The sequence below is a fragment of the Varanus komodoensis genome, unplaced genomic scaffold, assembly GCF_004798865.1.
Source record: "Varanus komodoensis strain SLA01 unplaced genomic scaffold, ASM479886v1 scaffold22, whole genome shotgun sequence".
Classification (NCBI taxonomy): Eukaryota; Metazoa; Chordata; class Lepidosauria; order Squamata; family Varanidae; genus Varanus; species Varanus komodoensis.
Window position 1 is genome coordinate 15,362,792 of NW_025335606.1, and position 22,672 is coordinate 15,385,463.

General features: G+C 39.5%; 1 protein-coding gene across 4 annotated transcripts in view; it reads left to right on the forward strand.

Moving 5' to 3' along the window:
* The window catches only part of NIPBL (NIPBL cohesin loading factor), a 193,773-nt gene that overhangs the window by 111,590 nt on the left and 59,511 nt on the right, over positions 1-22,672 (forward strand). For 3 of the 4 annotated variants that reach the window (XM_044431126.1, XM_044431127.1, XM_044431129.1), the window contains 7 exons: positions 1,578-2,210; positions 7,444-8,952; positions 16,423-16,605; positions 19,637-19,840; positions 20,402-20,473; positions 20,571-20,660; positions 22,319-22,422. In XM_044431126.1, coding sequence (XP_044287061.1) covers positions 1,578-2,210; positions 7,444-8,952; positions 16,423-16,605; positions 19,637-19,840; positions 20,402-20,473; positions 20,571-20,660; positions 22,319-22,422 — 2,795 coding nt within the window. The remainder of the gene's footprint in view (positions 1-1,577; positions 2,211-7,443; positions 8,953-16,422; positions 16,606-19,636; positions 19,841-20,401; positions 20,474-20,570; positions 20,661-22,318; positions 22,423-22,672) is intronic. The other variant, XM_044431128.1, reaches the window with a different exon arrangement.

Here is a 22,672-nt window from a genome sequence, read left to right on the forward strand (position 1 = left end):
ACTTTATACATTATTAGGGAAGTCTATATTACAGTAGCTGAATGGCTACCCAATACAATCATTGTTCAGATGAGGAATGACTAGTATAGTAACACAAGTTGCCCTGCAGAACTATTCATTTCCAAGGACTTGTCTCTTTGCAGCATCAGTAGTGTCCTGCAGAAGCAAATGCTTCCTTGTGGTATGTACAGCTCTGGGATTTGGGACATTATGATCAAATCAGGATGATAGTGTACTGGACAGAATAGCTCTTTTGTCACACAGTAATATGCCATCAAGACACTCAATTTTGCAGGCTAGAAAATAGAGATCTATCAGTTGAAAGACAACTGCAAAAGATGTAAGAAGGAAGATTAATGGACTTAAGAAAGGGGTTCAGCTGTCCATGCTTTTAAGGTGGAATCTTTTCAGTTCAGTTTTGCTTTCAAGGCATTCACATATATATATGTATGTATGTATGTATGTATGTATATGTATATATATTCAGTTAAATAATATGACTTTTGATTTCTTTACTGAATGTGAGCTCTCTGCTACTGAGAGAGTATGATTCAGGTGCTAAGGACACCTTGAGCTAATTTGAATTTTCCATCACTGTTATGTTACTAGCATAAAATACAATAGTATCTAATAAATTCATCATTCCTTCCCACCTATCTCCATAGCGGGGAGGGGACCTATTGTTCAGGACATATATGCTATTTTTGGGTTGACTGTCCAGACAAACAGTAGTTTAAATTGTTATGGATGTTAGGCTTAATCTGCTGTCTCAAGCAGAATAGGGTTACAGGAAGTTTGTCCATGAGAAAAACTCATTTTATTAGTGATAGGAGTTAATAAGAAATGGACTCTGTCCATTCATTTGCAATATATTGATGCTGTTAGTGTGTGGGAAGGGTTCTTAGAAACAATAACTATGAGTAAAGGCATGCCAAGAAGAACACCTCCAGCTGTTTGTAAATAGAAGAAAATTTTCATGTGTAAGAAATTATGCCAGGGTTATGTAGGTGATCTACATTAGTAGTTGAAAAGAGGCAAAAGCAAGTTATCTATTAAAGCTTATTTCTCTCTTGCAAATGAAGTATGCAAGGGTTTTTGTTTTTGCAGAACCCAAAGGACAATAAGCTTCCTCAATGCTGTGTGTTTATGTTGCAGTGTAATTTGCTTGTCTACAGTTCATAATTTTGGACTTTTATTGTGGGAGTCTAGTGGGTAGCTAGCCTTCTTTAAATTTTGTTTTTCTCTTGGCTTTGGCTGCCTTGTGATTAAACTCATTCTCAGATAATTAGACCAGGCCTGAATTGTGGATATACTATTTCAAAAGAGTTGCCACCTCTTCTAAGAGTTAGGCGACTTCATCTAGATGTGGATTGCCAAATTAATAGGTGATCTGGGCATCTCTTACTTCAGCAGCTTTTAGCTGCATTATAGTGAAGATCATGAGCTTCATTCTGATTTTTGTTTTGTTTTGTAAGTGCAAATATCTGTACAAGTTACTAATAAAGGTTAGTTTTTGTGTGTATTCATAGAAATGTGAACCCGCATAACTATTCAGTTTTTCTGAATTATTATTCTAGGATCAAGACCACCTTTAATACTTCAGTCTCAGCCTCCACCTTATTCATCACCTAGAGATGTTCCCCCAGACATATTATTAGATTCTCCAGAAAGAAAGCAAAAGAAACAAAAGAAAATGAAGTTAGGCAAGGATGAAAAAGACCAGACTGAAAAAGCTGCGATGTATGATATCATTAGTTCTCCATCCAAGGACTCTACTAAGCTTACGTTGAGACTCACTCGTGTAAGATCATCAGATATGGACCAGCAAGATGATATGCTTTCTGGTTTGGAAAATAGTAACGTGTCGGAAGGGGATATTTCTTTTAATGTGCAGTATCCAGGACAGACTTCTAAAACACCTGTTACTCCACAGGATATTAATCGCCCACTAAATGCTGCTCAGTGTTTGCCACAGCATGAACAAACAGCATTCCTTCAGGCACAACAAGTGCCTGTTTTACAACCGAACACTTCAATTTCTGCAAAGCAACCTCAAAATCCTTTGGTACAGACACATCAACAGGTTTCGCAACATGGAACTATTACGCCATATGATGAAGTAGAATTGGATGCATTGGCTGAAATTGAACGGATAGAACGGGAATCAGCAATTGAAAGGGAACGGTTTTCAAAAGAAGTGCAAGACAAAGGTAAACATTGTGTATACATGCTGCATTACATAACATTTTTCATGCTGAATGTCTTTGAAAATCAACCATACACACCTAATAGGTTCATATTTTTAATACAGTGACTATTTGTGATGTCTGAAATTCTATACAATAAAGCTGTAGTGTGATTTATTTATTTGGGGTTCATACAAAAATTTGGCTGTAATCTTATGCACATTCACTTAGGAATAAGCTCTTTGAACTTGGTAGAACATCCATGTAAGGATGTAATCTTTAGTAATTTGTATTTTTAATCTCAGAGTAGATCAAAGGATAGTTAAAAGTCCTGTGTGTTGAAACAATATCATGTATCTGCTGATTTAGAGGCAAACATTTTGTAATATTGATTGTGGAATGTACCAGTTAAAGCAGGAGAAAACAGGTTTTACTATTACAAGATCTACATGACAGTGGTGGTGGTGTTTGTCCAAAGCTTTGCAATTTGTCAGTTGCAAAATGATGATGGTGAATGGTGGTAGAACCAGCTGGAAAATGTGGCTGAAACAATTGCCTATTGTAGTTTTATCCTATGAACCATACATTGTATTTTATCAATACAAATGTTCATCTGCGTTACCACAGAACAGAACACATCAGAACAGACTGCAGCCCACTGTGATTAAACCACAGTGAGACTCATATTTGTTGTGTCACTTTCTTTTCTACCACCTTTTCTGTGTCCATCCACATAAGACAATGGATGGATTGTGATTGTGGGGGAATTGATAGACACTGGTATTAAAATTTTCTGAACTTAAATCAATATCATAACTGTAATCATTGTATCTAGATCTTTCTGTAACGTACGTTTAACATTTTTACTAAGTTTGTCTCATCTGTGGTAACGCAGATGAACATTTAGAAGGTCAGATACTGAAGATGAAACTCAAATACTTTGGCCACCTAATGAGAAGGAAGGACTCCCTGGAGAAGACCCTAATACTTGGAATAATAGATGGCAAAAGAAGAAGGGGACGGCAGAGAATGAGGTGGCTAGATGGAGTCACTGAAGTAGTCAGTGTGAGCTTAGGTGGACTCCGGGGGACAGTGGTGGATAGGAGAGCCTGGAGGAATGTTGTCCATGGGGTTGCGACTTGCATAGCATAACATAGCATAGATCTCTTACATTCAATTAAATTAATGAGGCAATTACATTTAGCATAATTTGTTCTGCATAAAGCTACACTGTCAGTTAAGCTTTCCTTTAGAGAGAAAAATAAGCCTTGAAGGCACCAGATCTTTGGAGGCCCTGAGGCAAGGTACTTTCAGTGCTTTATTTTAATATAAAAAGCAGGATAGTGTCTGGACCCTGCCCCCAATTTCTACCCTTCACTTAAGAGTCATTCATTTCACAGCCTCCCAAACCCACTGTTGCAGGAGGTATTCACCACCTGACATGTTTCTCCTAGTACTGTACAGTTCTAGGCTATATGCATATTCTGCCTGTTGATATTGTTGATATTTTTCTCACTTTCTACTCTTGTGTGGAGATGATTTGCCTTGCCCCATTCATGAGTTCTGGAGAGGGCTCTGGAGTGCAATTGTTTCAAAGCGATTCAGCTGGCTCTGATGGAGGAAGCTGTTGTTTGCACATGGTATTTCTTTCTCCACCATCTCCCCTGTGTATTTGCAGTCTCCAAATCTGAGAGCACAGTAACTATACCTTAACTGTGATGGAGCTCCACCTGTTCCAATTAAAAGCAGCCTATTTTTATTTTATTTTATTTCCCCCACTTCATCATCTGTTTTCCTTAGCCAACAATAAGAACTTACTTCCAACCTCTAGAAATCCCACCCCCATCTCCAGTGACACCAAATTCTCTCTCTAAAAAATCTGTTTAAAATCTCTTCCTTGTAAAACATCTTTTAAAAAATGTAATACTTAATTTTCAAATTTAGTATCTTTCTTATATAAATTGTTCCAAATTTCCCATGTGCCAATCTGAAAAATTAAGAGTTTCAGATATTCTGATGTTTTAAAAATCCGATGTACCTCCATACCTATAGAAGTAGCAATCCCATACATCTTTGCCAGGTAAAACTGAACGCAACAGAATCTACTTCTGATGAAACATGCACAGGATTACATTCCGTACCTGACAGTTTTATATATTCCGCTTTTTAGTATGCTGTCTAGATTTACCATAGCTCTCCTCCCAAGGGACAAGTGTCTTTTAATTTCTTGGCTACAATCACCATCTGTGGTGATCTTGGAACCCAGGAAAATAAAATCTGTCACTACCTCCATTTCTTCCCTATCTAATTGCCAGGAAGTGAGAGGACCGAATGCCATGATCTTAGTTTTCTTAATGTTGAGTTTCAAGCCAGATTTTGTGCTCTCCTCTTTCACCCGCATCAAGAGGCTCTTTAGTTCCTCTTCACTTTCTGCCATTAGAGTGGTATCATCTGCATATCTGAGGTTGTTGATATTTCTCCTGGCAATCTTAATTCCAACTTGTGATTCATCTAGCCCCGCCATTCGCATGATGTGTTTTGCATATAAGTTAAATAGGCAGGGCAACAGTATACAGCCTTGCCGTATAAGAGATCTAATAGTTCACTATAACTGAATCGTTATATATCTGGATCATAACAAATTTTGGCCCTAGCTAGATGATACTTTTGCTAAGGAAATATTGGTTAGAGTATACTACTATAGGAATGGTATGCTGGTAATGGTAATGCTGTGTCCAGATATAGTAATGTGTTAATAATATGGCACCAGATCAGACCATTCTAAAGCATTTTCCATGAATCAGTGCCATAACTATTGCTTTTCTGTATCTTCATTAGTCACTTGGTTCAGTAAATGGGTATCATACAAAGTCATCTTCACAAGATAAGCTTGAATTCATGATGATCTGAAACCAAGAGCTGGAAATTCAGCAAAGCCAAATATAAAGTGTTTGTGTATATGTGTACATATATATGCGCATTATACATTTTACACACACACGTACACACAATGTGCATATGCATGCACAGGAAAAATGGTTGAATATATTCTGGTGATTAATAACTGGATAATATCAGTAGAAGATTGAAGTTAAAGGGGTTTGCATAAAAGCCCAAGGCCATGTGACTGCAGTAACAATTACTGTTGTACTCCTGGATTAAAGTGTATTGTTGTGTTGTATTGCGCTGGTTAAGCCCTGTCTGGAGTTTTGTGCTTAGATAATTACCCACATGGAGTGGGTTTCACCTGCAAAATATAATTCACTCTAAAACAACAGGAAAAGTTGTACATGCATTTCATATATAATAGAAACAGTTCAAGGAAACTATGGGCAATCTCGTCCTCTGCGTTTGTGTGTATGTGTGTGTAGACCTCCACATTGTGCAGTCTTTCACAAAGCAAGAGGTTGAATTGTGTCCATGTTTTTGTTAGAGTGTGAAAGTGATGCTTCTGCAGTAATGCCTAGATTCAAAATTTATCCAGAATTCCACAGATAAGTGCTGTAATTTATTCACCCACACACGCGTGCACGCACACACATGCATGTCTATGTGACCAAAATGAAGTGATCAGTTTTCTTTCATCTGTGTTATAGTGTTGCCCATGTTGTTCTTTTTGCCATCTCTTAATATTTAGATTCCCCGGGTTATGCATGATGTGAATCAATAGTTTGATCTTGAATTCATTGAAAAGATGTAATAATCTGATAACACCTTCAGGGTTCAGAGATAATTGTTAGATGTTTCCTTTTTCTAGTAGCACTCTGTTTTACTTCTCATCAGGTGATGAATTTAATTTATATATATATTAAGTATTTATCTTCTCTTACAAAATTATTAAATTTTACTTAATTTAAGTTCAGGATAAATTGTGATGACATTTGCAGTAGCATGCACATGACTAAATTTCTACCACTAAAGTTCTCTTCTGATGTGCTGTCTACATGAAGTTCCCATTCTAAGCCGCGATTGCTAGCATAATAAATTTTAACTACAACTTTCACATTGTGGGATTTAAATCATTGTATACCTGGAAGGCAAAAATAAAAAGAATATATGTGTGCATATGGTTGCTGTAATATTAGGCCTCTTCATCTTGTGACCCATGAAATGCACCCTATTAGTACATTGACAAACTCTTTTGTTCTTCAGGCTGGGGATTAAAAAAACAAAAGTGTATTGTTGAGCACCTGGCAGACTGTAAGACGTGGATAATTGGCTGAATTCTGATTGGTTGATTAGAACGTGTGTAGTACTGCTAGTCCATGCAAGGTTTAGAGTGGCAGACTGTTTTCTTTCTTGAAATAATTGAATACTTACTAATCATGAATCATATGAATGGGTTTCATTTATTTAGATACCATGCAGAAGATGTTTCTAACTTGAAATTATGTTTCTTCTTTCATACACTTAACTCTTTGTGGAATCAAAGGTCAATCACAGTGTAATTGTACAGAGGAATTGGGAGGGCACCAACCATTGGGCGTCTGTTATACTGTTGTTTTCTTGAAGCTTGTACAGAGCTTTCCAACAGTGTTGGTCTTGTCCCAAAGTTCTGTAACCCCTCTCTCCTTTCAGTAGTTCAAGCAGCTGGCTAGGCCTATCAGCTTCTGGGTATGGCATCTTCCCCATTTTTAAGAAAAGTGTAGAGGCTTTCAGTTTTCTCTTTCTTGTTCGATCTCTGTACTTAGATCTTGCAGCTTCAGAGAATTCAGGCTTGGGGTTAGTAGATAGGTGTTAGTTCTCTATTTTTGTCAATGTATTTATTTGTGGCACATATTTACTGCTTTTCATTATTCAATGCTTGCTTTTTTCTCCTGCACTTTTACAAAATGCAGTTTCAAATGCATGTTACAACTCAAGAAATGAAAAGTTTTTACCATGTATTGCCTTGACTAAAATATTTCTATGTGGTACTGAGATCTAAAAAGTTTAGACAATACTACAAGATTCTGTTCCAGAGTTTATAAAGGTGCAATATCACCTTAAGTGTGTCTAAAAGAACAATTTAGTATATTTATTCCTCAAATAATGCATGTTGGAAACTGAGTTCTTGCCCATTATTTTGCGAATTTGTAATTTGCACAGAATGTAGTACATTCCATATGGCGTTGATTAATTTTTGTACTTTATCCAAACAGCAGTACAGATTTGGATTGTAATATATGAACATACTAAAATACATATGTTTTCATGTATTTTTATATGTTCATTAATATGATGAACACTGTTAACTTATTTTTTATTTAATCTGCAGATAAGCCTTTAAAGAAACGAAAACAAGATTCCTATCCACAGGAGGCTGGAGGTGCTACTGGAGGAAATAAACCAGCTTCTCAGGAGACAGGTTCTGCGGGAAATGGGTCAAGGCCAGCCTTGATGGTTAGTATTGATCTACAGCAAGCAGGACGGGCAGACTCTCAGGCAACTGTTACTCAGGACTTGGACATCATCAAAAAGCCTGAAGAGATAAAGCAGTGTAATGATGTTTCTGTTTTTGTTCCTCAAGAGGATGTTATTGGAGTACTTAAACTTAAATCTGAAAACCATCCAGAAACCCCTAGGAAAAAGTCAGATTCTGAAACTGTAAAGGTGGAAATACAATACAATGAGAACAAACAAACAGAAATGCAACAAAATGAGAGTAAAAGGATAGAAACTAAACACAATGAAAGCAAACAGATGGAAATTAAACATGAAAGCAAACATGAGAGTAGGCAGGTGGATGTGAAGCAAAATGAGGGCAAGCAAAATAATGGCAAGCAGGAAATAAGGCAAAGACCTGAGACTCCAAAGCAGAAAAATGAAGTGAGACCAGATACTCCAAAACAGAAAAATGAAGGCAGACCAGAAACCCCAAAGCAGAAGAATGAAGGCAGACCAGAGACCCCCAAACACAGGCATGAAAACCGGCGGGATTCTGGTAAATCCTCATCAGAAAAGAAGCCTGATATGTCTAAATACAAAATGGACATGAAAACTGATCCTTCCAGGCTAAAATCAGAAAGGCCTGATGCATTAAAACAGAGGCCTGATGGACGCTCAGTTTCTGACTCTATAAGACGTGATCATGATAACCTTAAACAAAAATCTGAGGACAAAGGTGAATCAGAGAGATATAGAGGAGATTCATCAAAGCTCAGAAGACCTGAGTATTTGAGATCTTCAAGTAAGGGCGAGCATGACTCTAAACATAACATTAAATCAGATAACTCAAAAGCTGAAAAACTAGAAAGAAAACACCGGCATGAGTCTGGTGAATCCCGGGATAGGTTATCTTCTGGAGATCAAAGATCAAGACCTGATAGCCCTCGTATTAAACAAGAAGGTAAAACTGATATTGGTAAATTAAGACAGGATAGGCCAGGTTTTAAATCACACAACAGTAAAGATGAAAGAAGGACAGATGGTAATAAGAGCAAAATGGATAGTAATAAAGCACACACCGACAGTAAAGCTGATTTTCCCAGTTATTTGTTGGGGGGAAGATCTGGGGCTTTGAAACACTTTATCATTCCAAAAATCAAACGTGATAAAGATGGAAATGTCATGCATGAAGCAAGGAAATCGGAAATTAAGGGTGAACCGAAGAACAAAGTTGAGAAGATTGGGCTAGTGGAGGATCTAAATAAAGGAGCTAAACCAGTTGTTGTTCTACAGAAGCTTTCTTTGGATGATGTACAAAAATTTATTAAAGATAGAGAAGACAAATCTAGGAGCTCTTGTTTTAGATCTAACAAGAACAAGTCATCCAAATCAAACAAAGGTAAGATTCACAAGTTTTTATCCATTATCTTTAGTGTCCTGGAATGTTTGACTGTAAATATGTAAATAGGAAAGTCTGTTTTGTTTATTTTAGAACCTTCATTTGGAAAGTTTGTAAACTTATTAGCATTGTACTGTACTTGTTCAGCTTATTAAAATGTAATATACAATAGATAGTAAAATGCTATATTTTGATTTTGAATCCTAGAGAAGCAGTTCATTTTTATTACAAAAAAAAATCTATTTTTTTATATGATGAATTGGCCTTTTAATTCTCAGGGCTCCCAGCTTTCATCTTGTTAGTTTGCTGTGTTTTTCAGATTACTAAAATGGTAAAACTGTATGGTCATATTCACACAAAACAATCAACTAGAATTCTTGTAATCCTTTCTTGTAATGCATGACTAAGTGCACGAATGCATACTATCAAATACTGCTTAGCTTCTTCCACCATTGAATAGGGTTGGGATGAACCCTTTTGAAATCTGTCCCTCCAGGATCTGTGGACTTCCTCTCATGCTTGGCCTAATCCTGTAAAGCAAATTGAACTGAGAGGAAGTTCCTGAATGCTTGCAGACCCCTTGCAACCTGCTATTGCTGGTGGTAGTGGGCAGGGAAGAAGGTTGGTCATTGTGAATGGTGCCTGGTATTTTATATATGTGTGTGTGTGTGCGTGTGTCTGGTATTAATATATAAAAATTAGAACAATAAAATTTGTATGCCGTCCAATTACTTGCGTCTCTGGACAGCTTACAGCACAAATATGTGGTATATGTGCTCAAGCGTCACTTTCCTGCATTGCTGCTACAGCAGGCAGGGAAGAAGGTCACTGTGAGCACTCATCCATGTCTCCATTTGTAGCAATCAACCTTCTTCCCTGCCTCTTAACTGCCAGGGGCAGTGGCATGAAAAAGCAGCACTGTGATTGTGCGTGTCAGGTGCCATTTGCAGTGACCAGCTTCTCCTCTGCCTTCTGCTGCCCACAGTGTTGATGGCGTGGGACTCAATTTTATTTTATTTATTTATTAAAACATTTTTATGCCGCCCCATTCGCCGAAGCCTCGGGGCGGCTTACAACATAGATAAAACAAGTTAAAATCCATATAAAATAATCTTAATTAAAACTCACATTATAAAATAAGCCGCCCTGGCCAGATAAAATTCAATTGTATTTAGCATTTAAAATGTTGCTTAAATAAAAAGGTCTTAGCCTGGCGCCGAAAAACAAATAACGACGGCGCCAGGCGGACCTCTCTGGGGAGCGCATTCCATAACTTAGGCGCCACCGCTGAGAAAGCCCTTCTCCGAGTAGCCACCCTCCTAATTTCTCTCACGGAGGGCTCCCGGAGAAGGGCCTCTCCCGCCGATCTCAGGGGGCGACTGGGCAAATATGGATGTAAGCGCTCCTTCAGGTAACCAGGACCCAAGCCGTTTAGGGCTTTATAGGTCATTACCAACACCTTGAATTGGGCCCGGACTTCAATGGGGAGCCAGTGAAGCTGACGGAGAACTGGTGTCATGTGAACATAACGTCCAGTCCCCGTCAGCAGCCTGGCAGCTCTATTCTGAACCAATTGAAGTATCCGGACCGTCTTCAAGGGTAGCCCCACGTAGAGCGCGTTACAGAAGTCAAGACGGGAAGTCACCAGCGCATGAGTCACTGTTGCAAGGCAGTCGTACTCCAGGTAGGGGCGCAGCTGATGAATCAGCCGAAGCTGGAGGAAAGCGCTCCTCGCCGCTGTTGTCACCTGAGCTTCAAGTGAAAGCTCCGGGTCGAGGAGCACTCCCAAGCTGCGGACCTTGTCCCTAGGAGGGAGTGCAACCCCATTCAGGACAAGGTTCAGGTCACCTTCTCCGAAGCCCGAACCGCCAACCAACAGGACCTCCGTCTTGTCTGGATTGAGCTTCAGTTTATTGGCCCTCATCCAGCCCATTACCTCGGCCAGGCACCGGTTCAGTACAGCCACTGCCTCACCTGGATTGGTGGAAAACGAGAGGTAGAGCTGGGTATCATCAGCATACTGATGGGTCCGCAGCCCACACCTCCTGATGACCTCTCCCAGCGGTTTCATGTAGATATTGAACAGTAAAGGGGACAAAATGGAACCCTGCGGTACCCCATGGCAAAGCTGCCATGGCGCAGAGCCATAGTCCCCCAACACCACCTTCTGGAATCGGTCGTTGAGATAGGAGCGGAACCACCGCAAAGCGGTGCCTCCGACCCCCAATCCCGCCAGCCTATCCAGAAGGATACCATGGTCGATGGTATCGAAAGCCGCTGAGAGGTCCAGGAGAACCAACAGGGACGCACTCCCCCTGTCCTTCTCCCTGCACAGGTCATCGTACAGGGCGACCAAGGCAGATTCAGTACCGTACCCGGGTCTGAAGCCGGACTGAAATGGGTCCAGATAATCAGTTTCATCCAAGAGTGCTTGGAGTTGTCCCGCCACCACTCGCTCTAACACCTTGCCCAGAAACGGGATGTTGGCTACTGGTCTATAGTTAGCGGCCATCCCTGGATCCAGTGACGCCTTCTTCAGGACCGGTCGGACTACCGCCTCCTTTAAAGGAGCAGGCACCCGACCCTCCCTCAGAGAAGCGTTAACCACTTCCAAGATCCAGGTTCCAATCCCGTGCTTGGAATCCTTTATTAACCAAGACGGGCAAGGGTCCAGAAGGCAAGTGGTAGGACGTACTCGTCCAAGCACCTTGTCCACATCATCGGGCCGCAATAACTGAAATTCATCCAATAATTCTGGACCAGACGGTAGCGTTGGTGTCTCCCTTAAAACCTCTGAATCAATAGTGGAATCCAGCTCGTGACGAATCTGAGCGATTTTCTCCCTAAAATGCTCGGCAAAGTCGTCACAGCGGGCCTTTGAGGGTGGAATCAGCTCTTCCTTTGGCCCTGGGTGAACCAGGCCTTGCACCACTCGAAAGAGCTCCGCCGGACGGCATTGTGAGGAGGCAATGGAAGCGGAGAAGTGTCTCTTTTTCGCCGCCCTCACCGCCACAGCATAGGCCCGATAGTGGGCTCTTAAGTGTGTTCGGTCAGATTCATCACGTGATTTCCTCCACCTACGCTCTAGCCGTCTCCCAACCTGCTTCATTGCCCTCAATTCTGGCAAGTGCCCCGCGAACACTGGGAATGCTCATCAGGAATGTGGACTCCAGACCTGTGCAAAGCAGTGAAAGCGGGGCTCATGGAATCTAGTGGATTCCTATCCCCAAGCTGATTCTTTGCACATCTCTACCATTGAGTGGGAGTGCTCAGGAACCAATCAGCAAGAAACATCATAGCATCATGCACAAACACAGCTTTTAGCTTGTCGTTTCCAAACAAGCCAGGAATGTTAAGCAACTTAAAACTTTGCTGGCTTTTAGGGAAGTGACAAAACAGGAATCCTGCTTGAGAGAAAACACTTTTTTCTGCCTGGTAAGATCACTGGCAAAAAGCACCAAAATCAAGCAGCATGCACTAGCTCACATACTCATTAAAGGTAAACTAGGATCCTCCACAAATCAGCCTCATTGTTTCGTGACAACATAGCCTCTGACTTGAAGCTTGACATAATGAAACCAACTTAGCTACAACAGTGTGAAATTTATAAGTACATTGTCAATAACTTGCCTATATCCAGTTTTTTGAAAATAATTGTTATATGTCCTATAGGGTCACATTCTGTACATATGGCGTGTGTCAGCAGTGTTAACTTGGCAGTGCTTGTAGTTCCATTGGTTTTACTTTTTGAGAAGTTTGCTAGTATTTGATACAAATGCTAGACTTATGTTATGATGTGTCTTTTATAAGATAATGTGTAAGTTTGCACAACATACTAATTCACTCTGTGAATAAACTGTGCTGTGTGCAATATTCATAGAAAAACCCATGGGGCACCAAAAGACAGTTGAGCTCACCGTGGCTTGTTCTCTCCTACCCTTTCCTTTGTCTTTGAGATAGTGTTTCATTGTCCTTCATAGCGGAACTTGTCTTCCCCTTGGTAATCCAATCATTATTTCATTTTCATTTGCTTAAAAAGGGGAGGAGACCTCAAATGCACAATTGGGTTATAAAATTGTTGCTCTTCTTTTACAATAGCACATTTATTGGTGTTTCATGTGCAGGCTTGTGCCGATTTCCTTGTATGTTTCAGCTATTAAAAAGAGCAAAGTGGAATAGGTGACATACATGAAAACTGCCCATATGCTAATGGTGCACAGTTGTTACCCTCCAACTGCAGACTTGTCAGCTGAAAAGGGGAAAGTAATTACTCTGAAAAGGAGCCCCCAAAGTGGTGGAAATGAGTGTTTCCCCTTGCTGGAGTAGCTGGAGACTTGCAGGAGTGTTGAAAAGGTAGAGATTACCACAAAGTCTCAGTTCAGCACTTAAGTGTGACAGGATAACATTGCTAAGGAGGAGATATTGTCCCTTCTTTGATGCACCCACATTTACTGCTAAAACTAAATTAGTGCTGTCTTTATAAAAGTTTTGTATCACTACTGGCTGGGGCTAGAAGTGCTTTAATCTACCCATACAGTTAGCACTCATCCACTATTACATTTTCTCCCTTGAACAATAGTTGCCCCTAATATAGCACAAGCTGCCTTTGACTTCCTCTCCAAAATCTTTCACCATGGATTGTGATGCTACTTCTGTTCAAGAAATATAAGTTCAAAAAAGTCTCTGGGAGCATTAGTTACATGAAAGTTCAGTTCCCATCTAGGAGTATTTTTAAGCCATACTAGTAAACAGCACATGTGCAAGAGGATTTCATTATATTTTGCTTAGTTGAATACTTGAAGTAATCCATAGAGGACCTAATTAATGAACAATATTTTATGTAACAAACGGAATGTATCCTAGCAGTGAGCTACATGTTTTAAATAAATTTAAGTGTTTGTTAAGCAACTTTGATGTCACTTGACTTGCTGCTTAATCCCTCTCACTCCTGATATGGGCAGACTGGCAAATATTACTGTGGAGTTACACCTTTTTTGATAACTTATTTCAAGGCTGCAATAGTGGAAGAGTGCACAATAAGCTGGTTATGACTACTAATCCACCATTCATACCAGGGTTTTGTTGAGTCTTTCCCTGGTGCTGCTGAATTTTCTCACTCATCTTCGTAGAGGTAGGAGAATGGAATGCAGCAGCACCCTCTTGAAGGATCAGGCTACTTGGTGGGTGGGTTGAACAATATGATCCCTACTTCCTGGAAGCATTTGCTGCTAGTTGAATAAAAAATGAGGTGGCCACATATTGAAACAATGATGCCTTTAACCCAAAAAGAACACTGTGCTTTTTCATTGTGAAGATCAACTGTTGAATTTAATTTCCCTGATTCTGTATTATTAATATCACTTATTTAATTGTTAAGATATATGTGTATCTACAAAGAGTGTATTTATGAATAGATGTTAATTGATTACCTTAAAAATCATGAACACACCCCAGATGACATTTTGATACCTGAATTGATTTGGTAGTGTCTTCAAAAGATAATGTGTGCTGTATTTAGGATGACAAGATTTGGAAGAGTCCTGAACAATTGTAATGTTGATCTTTATCTCAAGCATAGAGAACAGGCACTTAATTTTGCTTTAAACAAGTTAAGTCTTGGCTGGAGAAGAGACCAATTTTTCCTCTTTCAAGTGCCATGCATGTGGATGTTTGCTTGCTTGTTTCAAATGCTACTGCATAGCAAAGTACTTTGGGTTACTCACACCACCAAATAAGATCAAAACACATCCAGAAAACAAACAGTAGATAATTAAAAATAATCAGCTAAAAACAAGTTAAGACCTACTGTGAAATAAAAGTTCATTGTTATGTGCCAAAAAGTCAGTAAAGTATGTGCCTGATGGGCCTCCTTAAGGAGGGTAATACATAACCAGAGTGTGATTACTGAGAAGGTTCTTTCACACTTGCCATACAGCACTTGGTGGAATAGGTGAAGATGGGCTTCACACAAACCTCTTACAGTTAAATGTACATACTGGCAATCTAGAAACTGAGCTCTTAAAATTGTATATCTCTGAAAAGCAGATGATTAGTCATATAAACCAAGATTAATCACTTCAGTTTTTAATGAATTTCTGTTCTTACCTTGGTAGTCAAACTACAACTATGTGAGCTTAGTAATAGCTTCTCAATGATTAACTTTCCTTTCAAGTGCATGACATGGTATGCGCAGCACATGACTATGCAATTTTATTCTAATCAAAAACATTAAAACATACCAATATTTTGTGTAGATTTGTGCAAAATAATTGCATGTAGAATGATAATATGTTAATAATTTCAGTTTCTGCTGAGTTGAAGAACTGTAGTATCTGTTTTGTAAAGGAATAAGTACTGTATGGTCTGACCTTTGCATTTAAGGTTGAAATTGTTAGATACCCTGCATTTAAGGATGATCTTTAGAATTATTTCACTTTATTTCCTGATCTTGGAAGCATTTATAAAAAATAAACTACTCTTTTTACAGATTGATTTGAAACAACAGTAATTCGTCTTTTAAATTAGTATAATTCTATAGTAAATGCAAAGTCAGTTTATTTAAATGTCTTCCAATCTTTAATTAATATAAACCTTAAATATGAAAATACAAATAGATCTTATGACAGATATATTCAGTGTTTTCATAGCTGTGCAATTAAGAGAGAAAGTATGTATCAGGTGGTCACAGTGGGAGAAAAGCTTGTGTAAAAACTTTTTCCCTTGTTTTAGATAAATAAGAATGTATTGTCTTGCTGAGGTGTTTTGTTACACAAGCATAATCCTTCAACTGCTTGGAGTTTGCACAGTTGGAGATTCTCATCTGCGGGAAAATCCCTTTGTTTGCACAGTGTTAAATTGCATTTCGCTATGGATAGGAGGGTATCCATGGAGGAGGGTAGAGTGCAGGAATTTTCTGTAGCTGTTTTTGTGTGGTGACATCTCTGGCTGGTGTTCCTTAATGGCTACCATGAATATATTGAAATATATTCTTGTTTCCTCCTTTTATGAATTTTATATATTTACAGTGTTTGTCCACTGTTGTTTGCTTATGTATAGATGTGCAAGAAAAATAGCTCTTTCTGCTATGAACAGAGAATGTGAACAGAAAAATGACTTCAAAGTGGTCCTCATCTGCTAACAAACACAACTTATTTGCATATGCCAGTATGAAACAAATAATGTGTGGTTGCTTAGAAAATGATGTGTACTGTGCTTGTTAGAAGAGTACTGAAGTAGGGCTCTTTTGAATGAAGAACATCCTTGGTATATTTCAGTAAATTTTTTATATTTTAGAGTAAACATAAAGTGCTTTTATGGACAATGCTCATTGGTGTATCCTTCCCCCTCCCCCCAGCTCCCTTGCAAAATAGGGTAAAAAGCAGAATAATTATAAATATAAGTAATAACTTGCATATATTAATAATTTGTGTTTATCTTTATATTCACTTACAATTTACTCTTCATTGATAGGTAGCATAGATCAGTCAGTGTTAAAGGAATTACCTCCAGAACTACTAGCAGAAATTGAATCTACCATGCCTCTTTGTGAACGAGTGAAAATGAACAAACGTAAGCGTAGCACCGTAAATGAAAAACCAAAATATGCTGAAATCAGTTCTGATGAAGACAATGAAAGTGAAGAGGCTTTTGAAAGTAAGTAGAGTGGTGATTTCTCGCTTTTGTAGCATTAACACACTCTTTTTGATCATGTGTTTGTGGTGACTTCCCGGTTAGTCTTGCCTGACATGCAAAAATTAGTTTATGCAGATGACACCAAGGTCGCTGTTAGCAGTGCAAGCAGTTCAGATTAGAGGAATGCCCAAACAAAAACAGGCATACACGTTCTGTGTTATAGTGTTTTTTGAGTAACTTCATTGAATATTAGGAGCCAGTGTGGTGTAGTGGCTAAGAGAGCAGGACTGGGACTCAGACGATCTGGGTTCTAGTCCCCGCTCAGCCATGGAGCCAACTGGGTGACTTTGGGCCAGTCACAGACTCAGTCCAACCTACCTCATGGGGTTGTTGTGGGGATAAGATTGTGAGCAGGAGGAGGCAAATGATGTGAGTGGCTTTGAGTTCTTTTTTAAAAAGTGCAAGGTATAAAACTAATATATAAATATATAATAGTTGTTCAGTGTCTAGAGAAAATCACTGTCAAGATATAGCTCAGTAAGGTAGAAGCCACACATGCTCTTTCATGAATTGAAGACCTTAAAACAAGTGAGAGTCGAGGCAGACTTAATTTTTTCCTCCCTTTCTCTTCTAGTTATTACCTTTGTCCAATACATATATAAGCACCATGAAACATGATCATGAACATATAAACACCATGTAAGCATGATCAAAGATTTATAGTACCACTGCTCTGTAATAGGTTGCTCTGAGGTATGCTGAGTTATTGTAGTAACTTCTAGGAAGATATGTGTAGAAAATCACATTCCTCTTCCAAATCACCTAGCAGAAGTTCTGGAGTCCAACACAGTACAAAGACCCAGTTATGTGACTTGTATCCGGTTTACTAAATAATACCGAAACTTACCTTGGGAACTCATAGTGGAGATGAGAGAAGGTAGCCTTTCAAAAATTTCTCAGAGTGAATAGCTTCTTACAATGCTCCTCAATCCTTAAGCGAAAAGCCTGAGCAAAAAAAGAAGAATGTAACAGAATGCTACATTCTGGTAAGTTTCTGGTGAGCAAAACTGAGGGTGGAGAAATATGGTTGTGCACCCATTTGGGTTCTGACTAATCCTTTAATATCTTAAGATGAAGAGCTGATTTGCATACAGATTCATATTGTGTGTTAATTACTTAACCTGTGCTTTGTCAAGCATAAGCAAGAGCAAGCACCCTGCCTCCAGTGTGCTCCTTATATCCACTTTCATTTTATAACCTGTGGTCATTTCAGTGTTCTTTTGTGACATCCAAACCTGCTACAGTGGGATTATTTAGGGGTTAAATTCTTACAAGAACAAGTTTTAGGTTGTTTAACCACTAAACAGCATGGAACACTTTGATTCAGATGTTGTGAGAGCAACCTATGGTTGGGGCCATTTGGTTGTAAAATGAAGCGGCAATGAGGTGTGCCCTAAAGGCAGTATGCTAACTCATCCCACTTTTGCCTGGCAAATTGTGGGTTAATTATGTATAACCTGGAGCATTAGTTTGTTAAAATAAGCAGGGCCTTACTCAAAATCAATCAATCTCTCTCTCTCTCTCTCTCTCTCTCTCTCTCTCTCTCTCTCTCTCTCTCTCTCTCTCTCTCTCTCTCTCTCAAACACACACACACACACACACGTATGTATGTATGTATGAGGAAAATGAGTAAGATTGATGCAGATAATGTATGTTCATTTCTTAAGATGGAAGAAAACTATTTTTGTTGCAAAATATACCATTCAGAAATTACAGGCAATTAATGAAAAATAATTGAGAAATTTAGAAAGTAAAAGTACACGTGCACTTCTTGAACTGCTTGTGCACATATATTTGCATTTAAGAAAAGAGAGGAAAAAGGAAAAGAGTGTAAAGGAAGAACAAAATCACTGTGGAACCTAACAAGAAAAGAAAAAGAAGCCTCCAGTAGGGATGTGCAACAAATCTGCTTGGGGGTGGGAATCTGTTATATTCCCTGGACTTTGCTCCCTAGATTCCAGTCCGATTCTCAGTGGATCAGAGTCTGACTGAGTTTCTGGAAATCATTTCCAGCAGGAATCAAGCCCCATGTGCTGCACAAACAACAGTGGGCAGGGAAAAAATTGGTCACTGGAAATGGTGCCTGGCACACTTGTTCACAGCGCCCTTCTTCTGCACCTGCTGCCTGAAGAAGGAGAAGGTTGGTTGCCAGGTGTACCCTCTTACAATGCCCCTCTTCTGCACCTGGCAGTAGCAACAGCCAGGAAATGTCAGTTGTGCAGCACAAGTCTTCACAGACTTCCTTGCGGCTTGGCTCACTTGCAGGACTGGGCTGAGCACAAGAAAAAGTCTGCATATGCTATAGAGGGACAGATTCCAAAAGAATTTTTCCCAACTGTAACCTTAACTATGACATATTGAAAAGTATGAACTAAAAGTATAAATTGAATACAACATGAGATGTGGGGCCTGTGTCAGTAACAGAGAAGAGGAAATATGTTGGTTACAGTAATCAAGACTAATAATACAGGTAGCAGAGTTCTGGGCAGAGCAAGTGTTAGAGCAAGGTTGCAAAGAAGTGAATGGCATGTGTTTGAAATTTGCATGTATAGCTGGGTCATTGCCTTTTAATTTTTTTTGTTAAGCAGCTTCTTCAAAAGCAAGAACATCTGCAGTGAAAACAGTAAAAACTGTGATCAAGCTGTGAATTTTTTTCCCTCCATGTATAAGAATAACTCCTCAATCCTCTTCTAGAAGTTTAAGTTGAACAAAATTGAAGTGAGGAAGCAAAGCACAACAGTACTCAAGTCAAAAAATAAGATTAAGCAAGCATGTTGCAGCTGAAACCAAAATACATATGAGTATCTTTATATATTGAACGTGGTGCTTAATTTGAAAACTTTCAGTAGAATTTAGTGCATATATTTTAGGTGTGTGTCTTTCAAGAATACTGTTGTCCCTAGTATGAAGTTTGACTGTCAGTTTAATTTCTCATACTTGAAGATGTGCAGATTAAACTGGATTTAGCATTGATAAGAGTGTTAATTTCTAGCTTCTCGGAAAAGACATAAAAAAGACAGAGATGATGATAAAGCTTGGGAATATGAAGAGCATGACAGACGAGGTTCTGGAGATCATAAAAGGAGTAGCCATTATCATGAAGGGAGGAGGAGCTCTGGTAGCAGTCGATATCGTATTCGTAGTCCAGAAGATACTGACATGGATGATTATTCCCCCCCTCCTAGCCTCAGTGAGGGTAATTATAACTTCTTTATTATATTTATTGTGATATTAGTGACACAGGTGTTAAAAAAACAGTTGGTTGACTGTATTCTTAAAAACTATGCCATTTTAACATGATTTTGTTTGATCATGCCACAGGTATCCATCAAATAAAATGGTGTTCAGATTGGCTAACTGTAGTAAAGCCAAGATTAAAATCAATTTAGGAAGGAATCACACTGTCCCTGCACAGTGTTTAAAGTGCATAGGGTAGTTTGGGTTCTTAAATCCAAGTTCAGAGACAGTGTTCCAAACTTAGAGTAAGGAATTGATTCTCCAGCCCCTCCTCCTCCTCAAAGCCTGAAAATTACATGGCTGATAGACAGGGAAGTAAAGATTGCTAATGCTTTTCCTCCCATTTTGGGTTGGATGTCCATGAACTTACGATGGCTTATAACCATCATGGTAACATTGCACCTGTAATAAAAGCAATCATAAAAATCACTTGTATTGTGGGAAGGGGAGAACTATTTGGCTAAAAAGTGTTGCTATAGACAAAGGGTTTGTTGCAAACATTTCATTTTATATGTTTAAGTGGCTAGAAAAATGAAGAAAAAAGAAAAACAGAAGAAGAGGAAAGCTTATGAACCAAAGTTAACACCTGAAGGTAACAGCCATTTTTGGTTTCAATGCCCTTGTTATTACCTGATAATTGTCACCAAGTGCTCACGGTTTTGATGTATTATATTCCCCACCTTTATTAGAAATGATGGATTCTTCTACATTCAAGAGATTCAGCGCTTCAGTAGAAAATATTTTGGACAACTTGGAAGACATGGATTTTACTGCATTTGGTAAACACATAACTTCTTGAATTCAGCTTCACTGTCGCTCAAATTCCTCAAACCTTTTTAGTGATACTAGTATCCATTGTGGGCAGCTCTATATGTCTTCCTCATTTTTTTGCTGACAACTCTGGATTCTGACTCAAGCCTACAAAAGCTTTCATTCCCACCCTCTCTACTGTCTGTTGCCTGTACATTTGTTGGATTTTGTGAGGGGAGAAGAACATCAAAATTCCCCCTCTCCATGGTATAATAGTTAAGGACCATTCAGGTTCAGTTCAAGCACTGCTTTACTGGGAAATTAGCTGCTTGTCAGAACTTAACACAGTCCAAACCCAAAGAGGGCAGCTCACTGCTCTTAACAGGAGAGACAAACATACACAGGCTTGTGGTTCAGTCTAGGGCAGAGACTGGCGACTCTCTGACATTCCCCTTGTGACCTTCCCAGAGGGGTTGAATTACCTGTCTTTCTTCGTTCCCTGCCATTACTGTCTTTCTTGCACAGGGAATACTGGCAAATGCTCCTCCTGGCTCTGCAGCTGCTCTAGGTGTTCTTCCAGAAATCCCACTGGGGAAAGAGCTGCTCTGACTTAGCAGCTGCCTTCATGTGAGGCCAGCACCAACTTTTAAGTCCCATGCCTCTTCCCTAGCCCCTGGACACCCAACCAGCCCCAGCTTTCACCTCCTTACCTTCTACATCTAGCCCCCACGCAACTGGCCTGCCTCTCCCTATGCTTTTCATCTGTTCTTTTCCACTTCCTTCCCATGCGTCTCTTCCTCTCCTCTCCTCTCCTCTCCTCTCCTCTCCTCTCCTCTCCTCTCCTCTCCTCTCCCTGCACTGCCCTTCCTACACCCTCTCCCAGGTGTTCCTCACTGAGTTCAATCTGCAGCTTGGTGAGGCATCAGGTTTCACCGGCTGCAGCCAATGCATCTGCCTATGAAATCTAGGGTGAGGGAATTCTCTTGTTCTGTCAGTACTGCTTGATACTGAGTGGGAATGAGCCCCAACAATCTCTCACAACATCCCAGAAAGCAAAAGTTACTCCCTTGAAACAGAGGTGATTTCAGTTGGTCATAAGGGCAGCATCTTTTGTTGGTGAAAGAGGGCACAAATCATTGACTTACTTACAAATAATGCCACCTAGTTGTATCTCTGTTATGGTTACAGGCATTGATTTAGTCAAAGTTTGCATTCTATGGCCTGTTCACATTATTAAATGTGTGTGTTGCTTCTCCCTGAACAACCCTGGGTTCCTGGTTTCGCTATCATAGAGAATAGCTTAGGAATGAGGATCCCTTGGTTTCTTAGTACAGGGAGAACACTCAGGAGTCTGTGCACTCCCACATTCTCAGGCAACCCATGGAAAACACAGGTTTCCCTCTCTCCTTCCCATCCATGGGGATGCTAAGTTCCAAGAAAGTCTTTAGGCTGTATTCCATGGATGGGTGTTCTTGCATGCACACAGTAGTTGGCCCATAGTAATCAGTTTGGTTTATATGCAGCTAATTAGAACTAAGTGATTTGTGGGTTACAGTTAACATTATCAAGATTTACAGAGAAACAGTCTTTGATACTGTACTTCTGCAGTTTTAAAATATTGGTATCTGAGTTTCTAATGTCTCTACCTTCTGTATTCAGTCAGTGTTTAACTCTTTATCCTCTTTAGGTGATGATGATGAAATTCCTCAGGAGTTACTTCTGGGAAAGCATCAACTTAGTGAACTGGGCAGTGAATCTGCTAAAATTAAGGCCATGGGCATTATGGACAGGGTAAGTTAGTACTGCAGATTTGTTTAATGAGCAATTCTTCCACAAATGGTGCTGACCAGTAAAAGATGTAAGGAACCCCTTTGGTCAGGAGGGAATTTAGGACAGGCCTTAAAAATGTGTGTACCCTCAATTAGTATAGATATATTTACTACTACTGTTGGTTCTTATTTAGTCCACACCTAAGTCTTAAAAAAACAAGATCCCATTTTGAAACATTTCTTTTCTGCCTAGGCAAGTGAAAGGAGGAGAC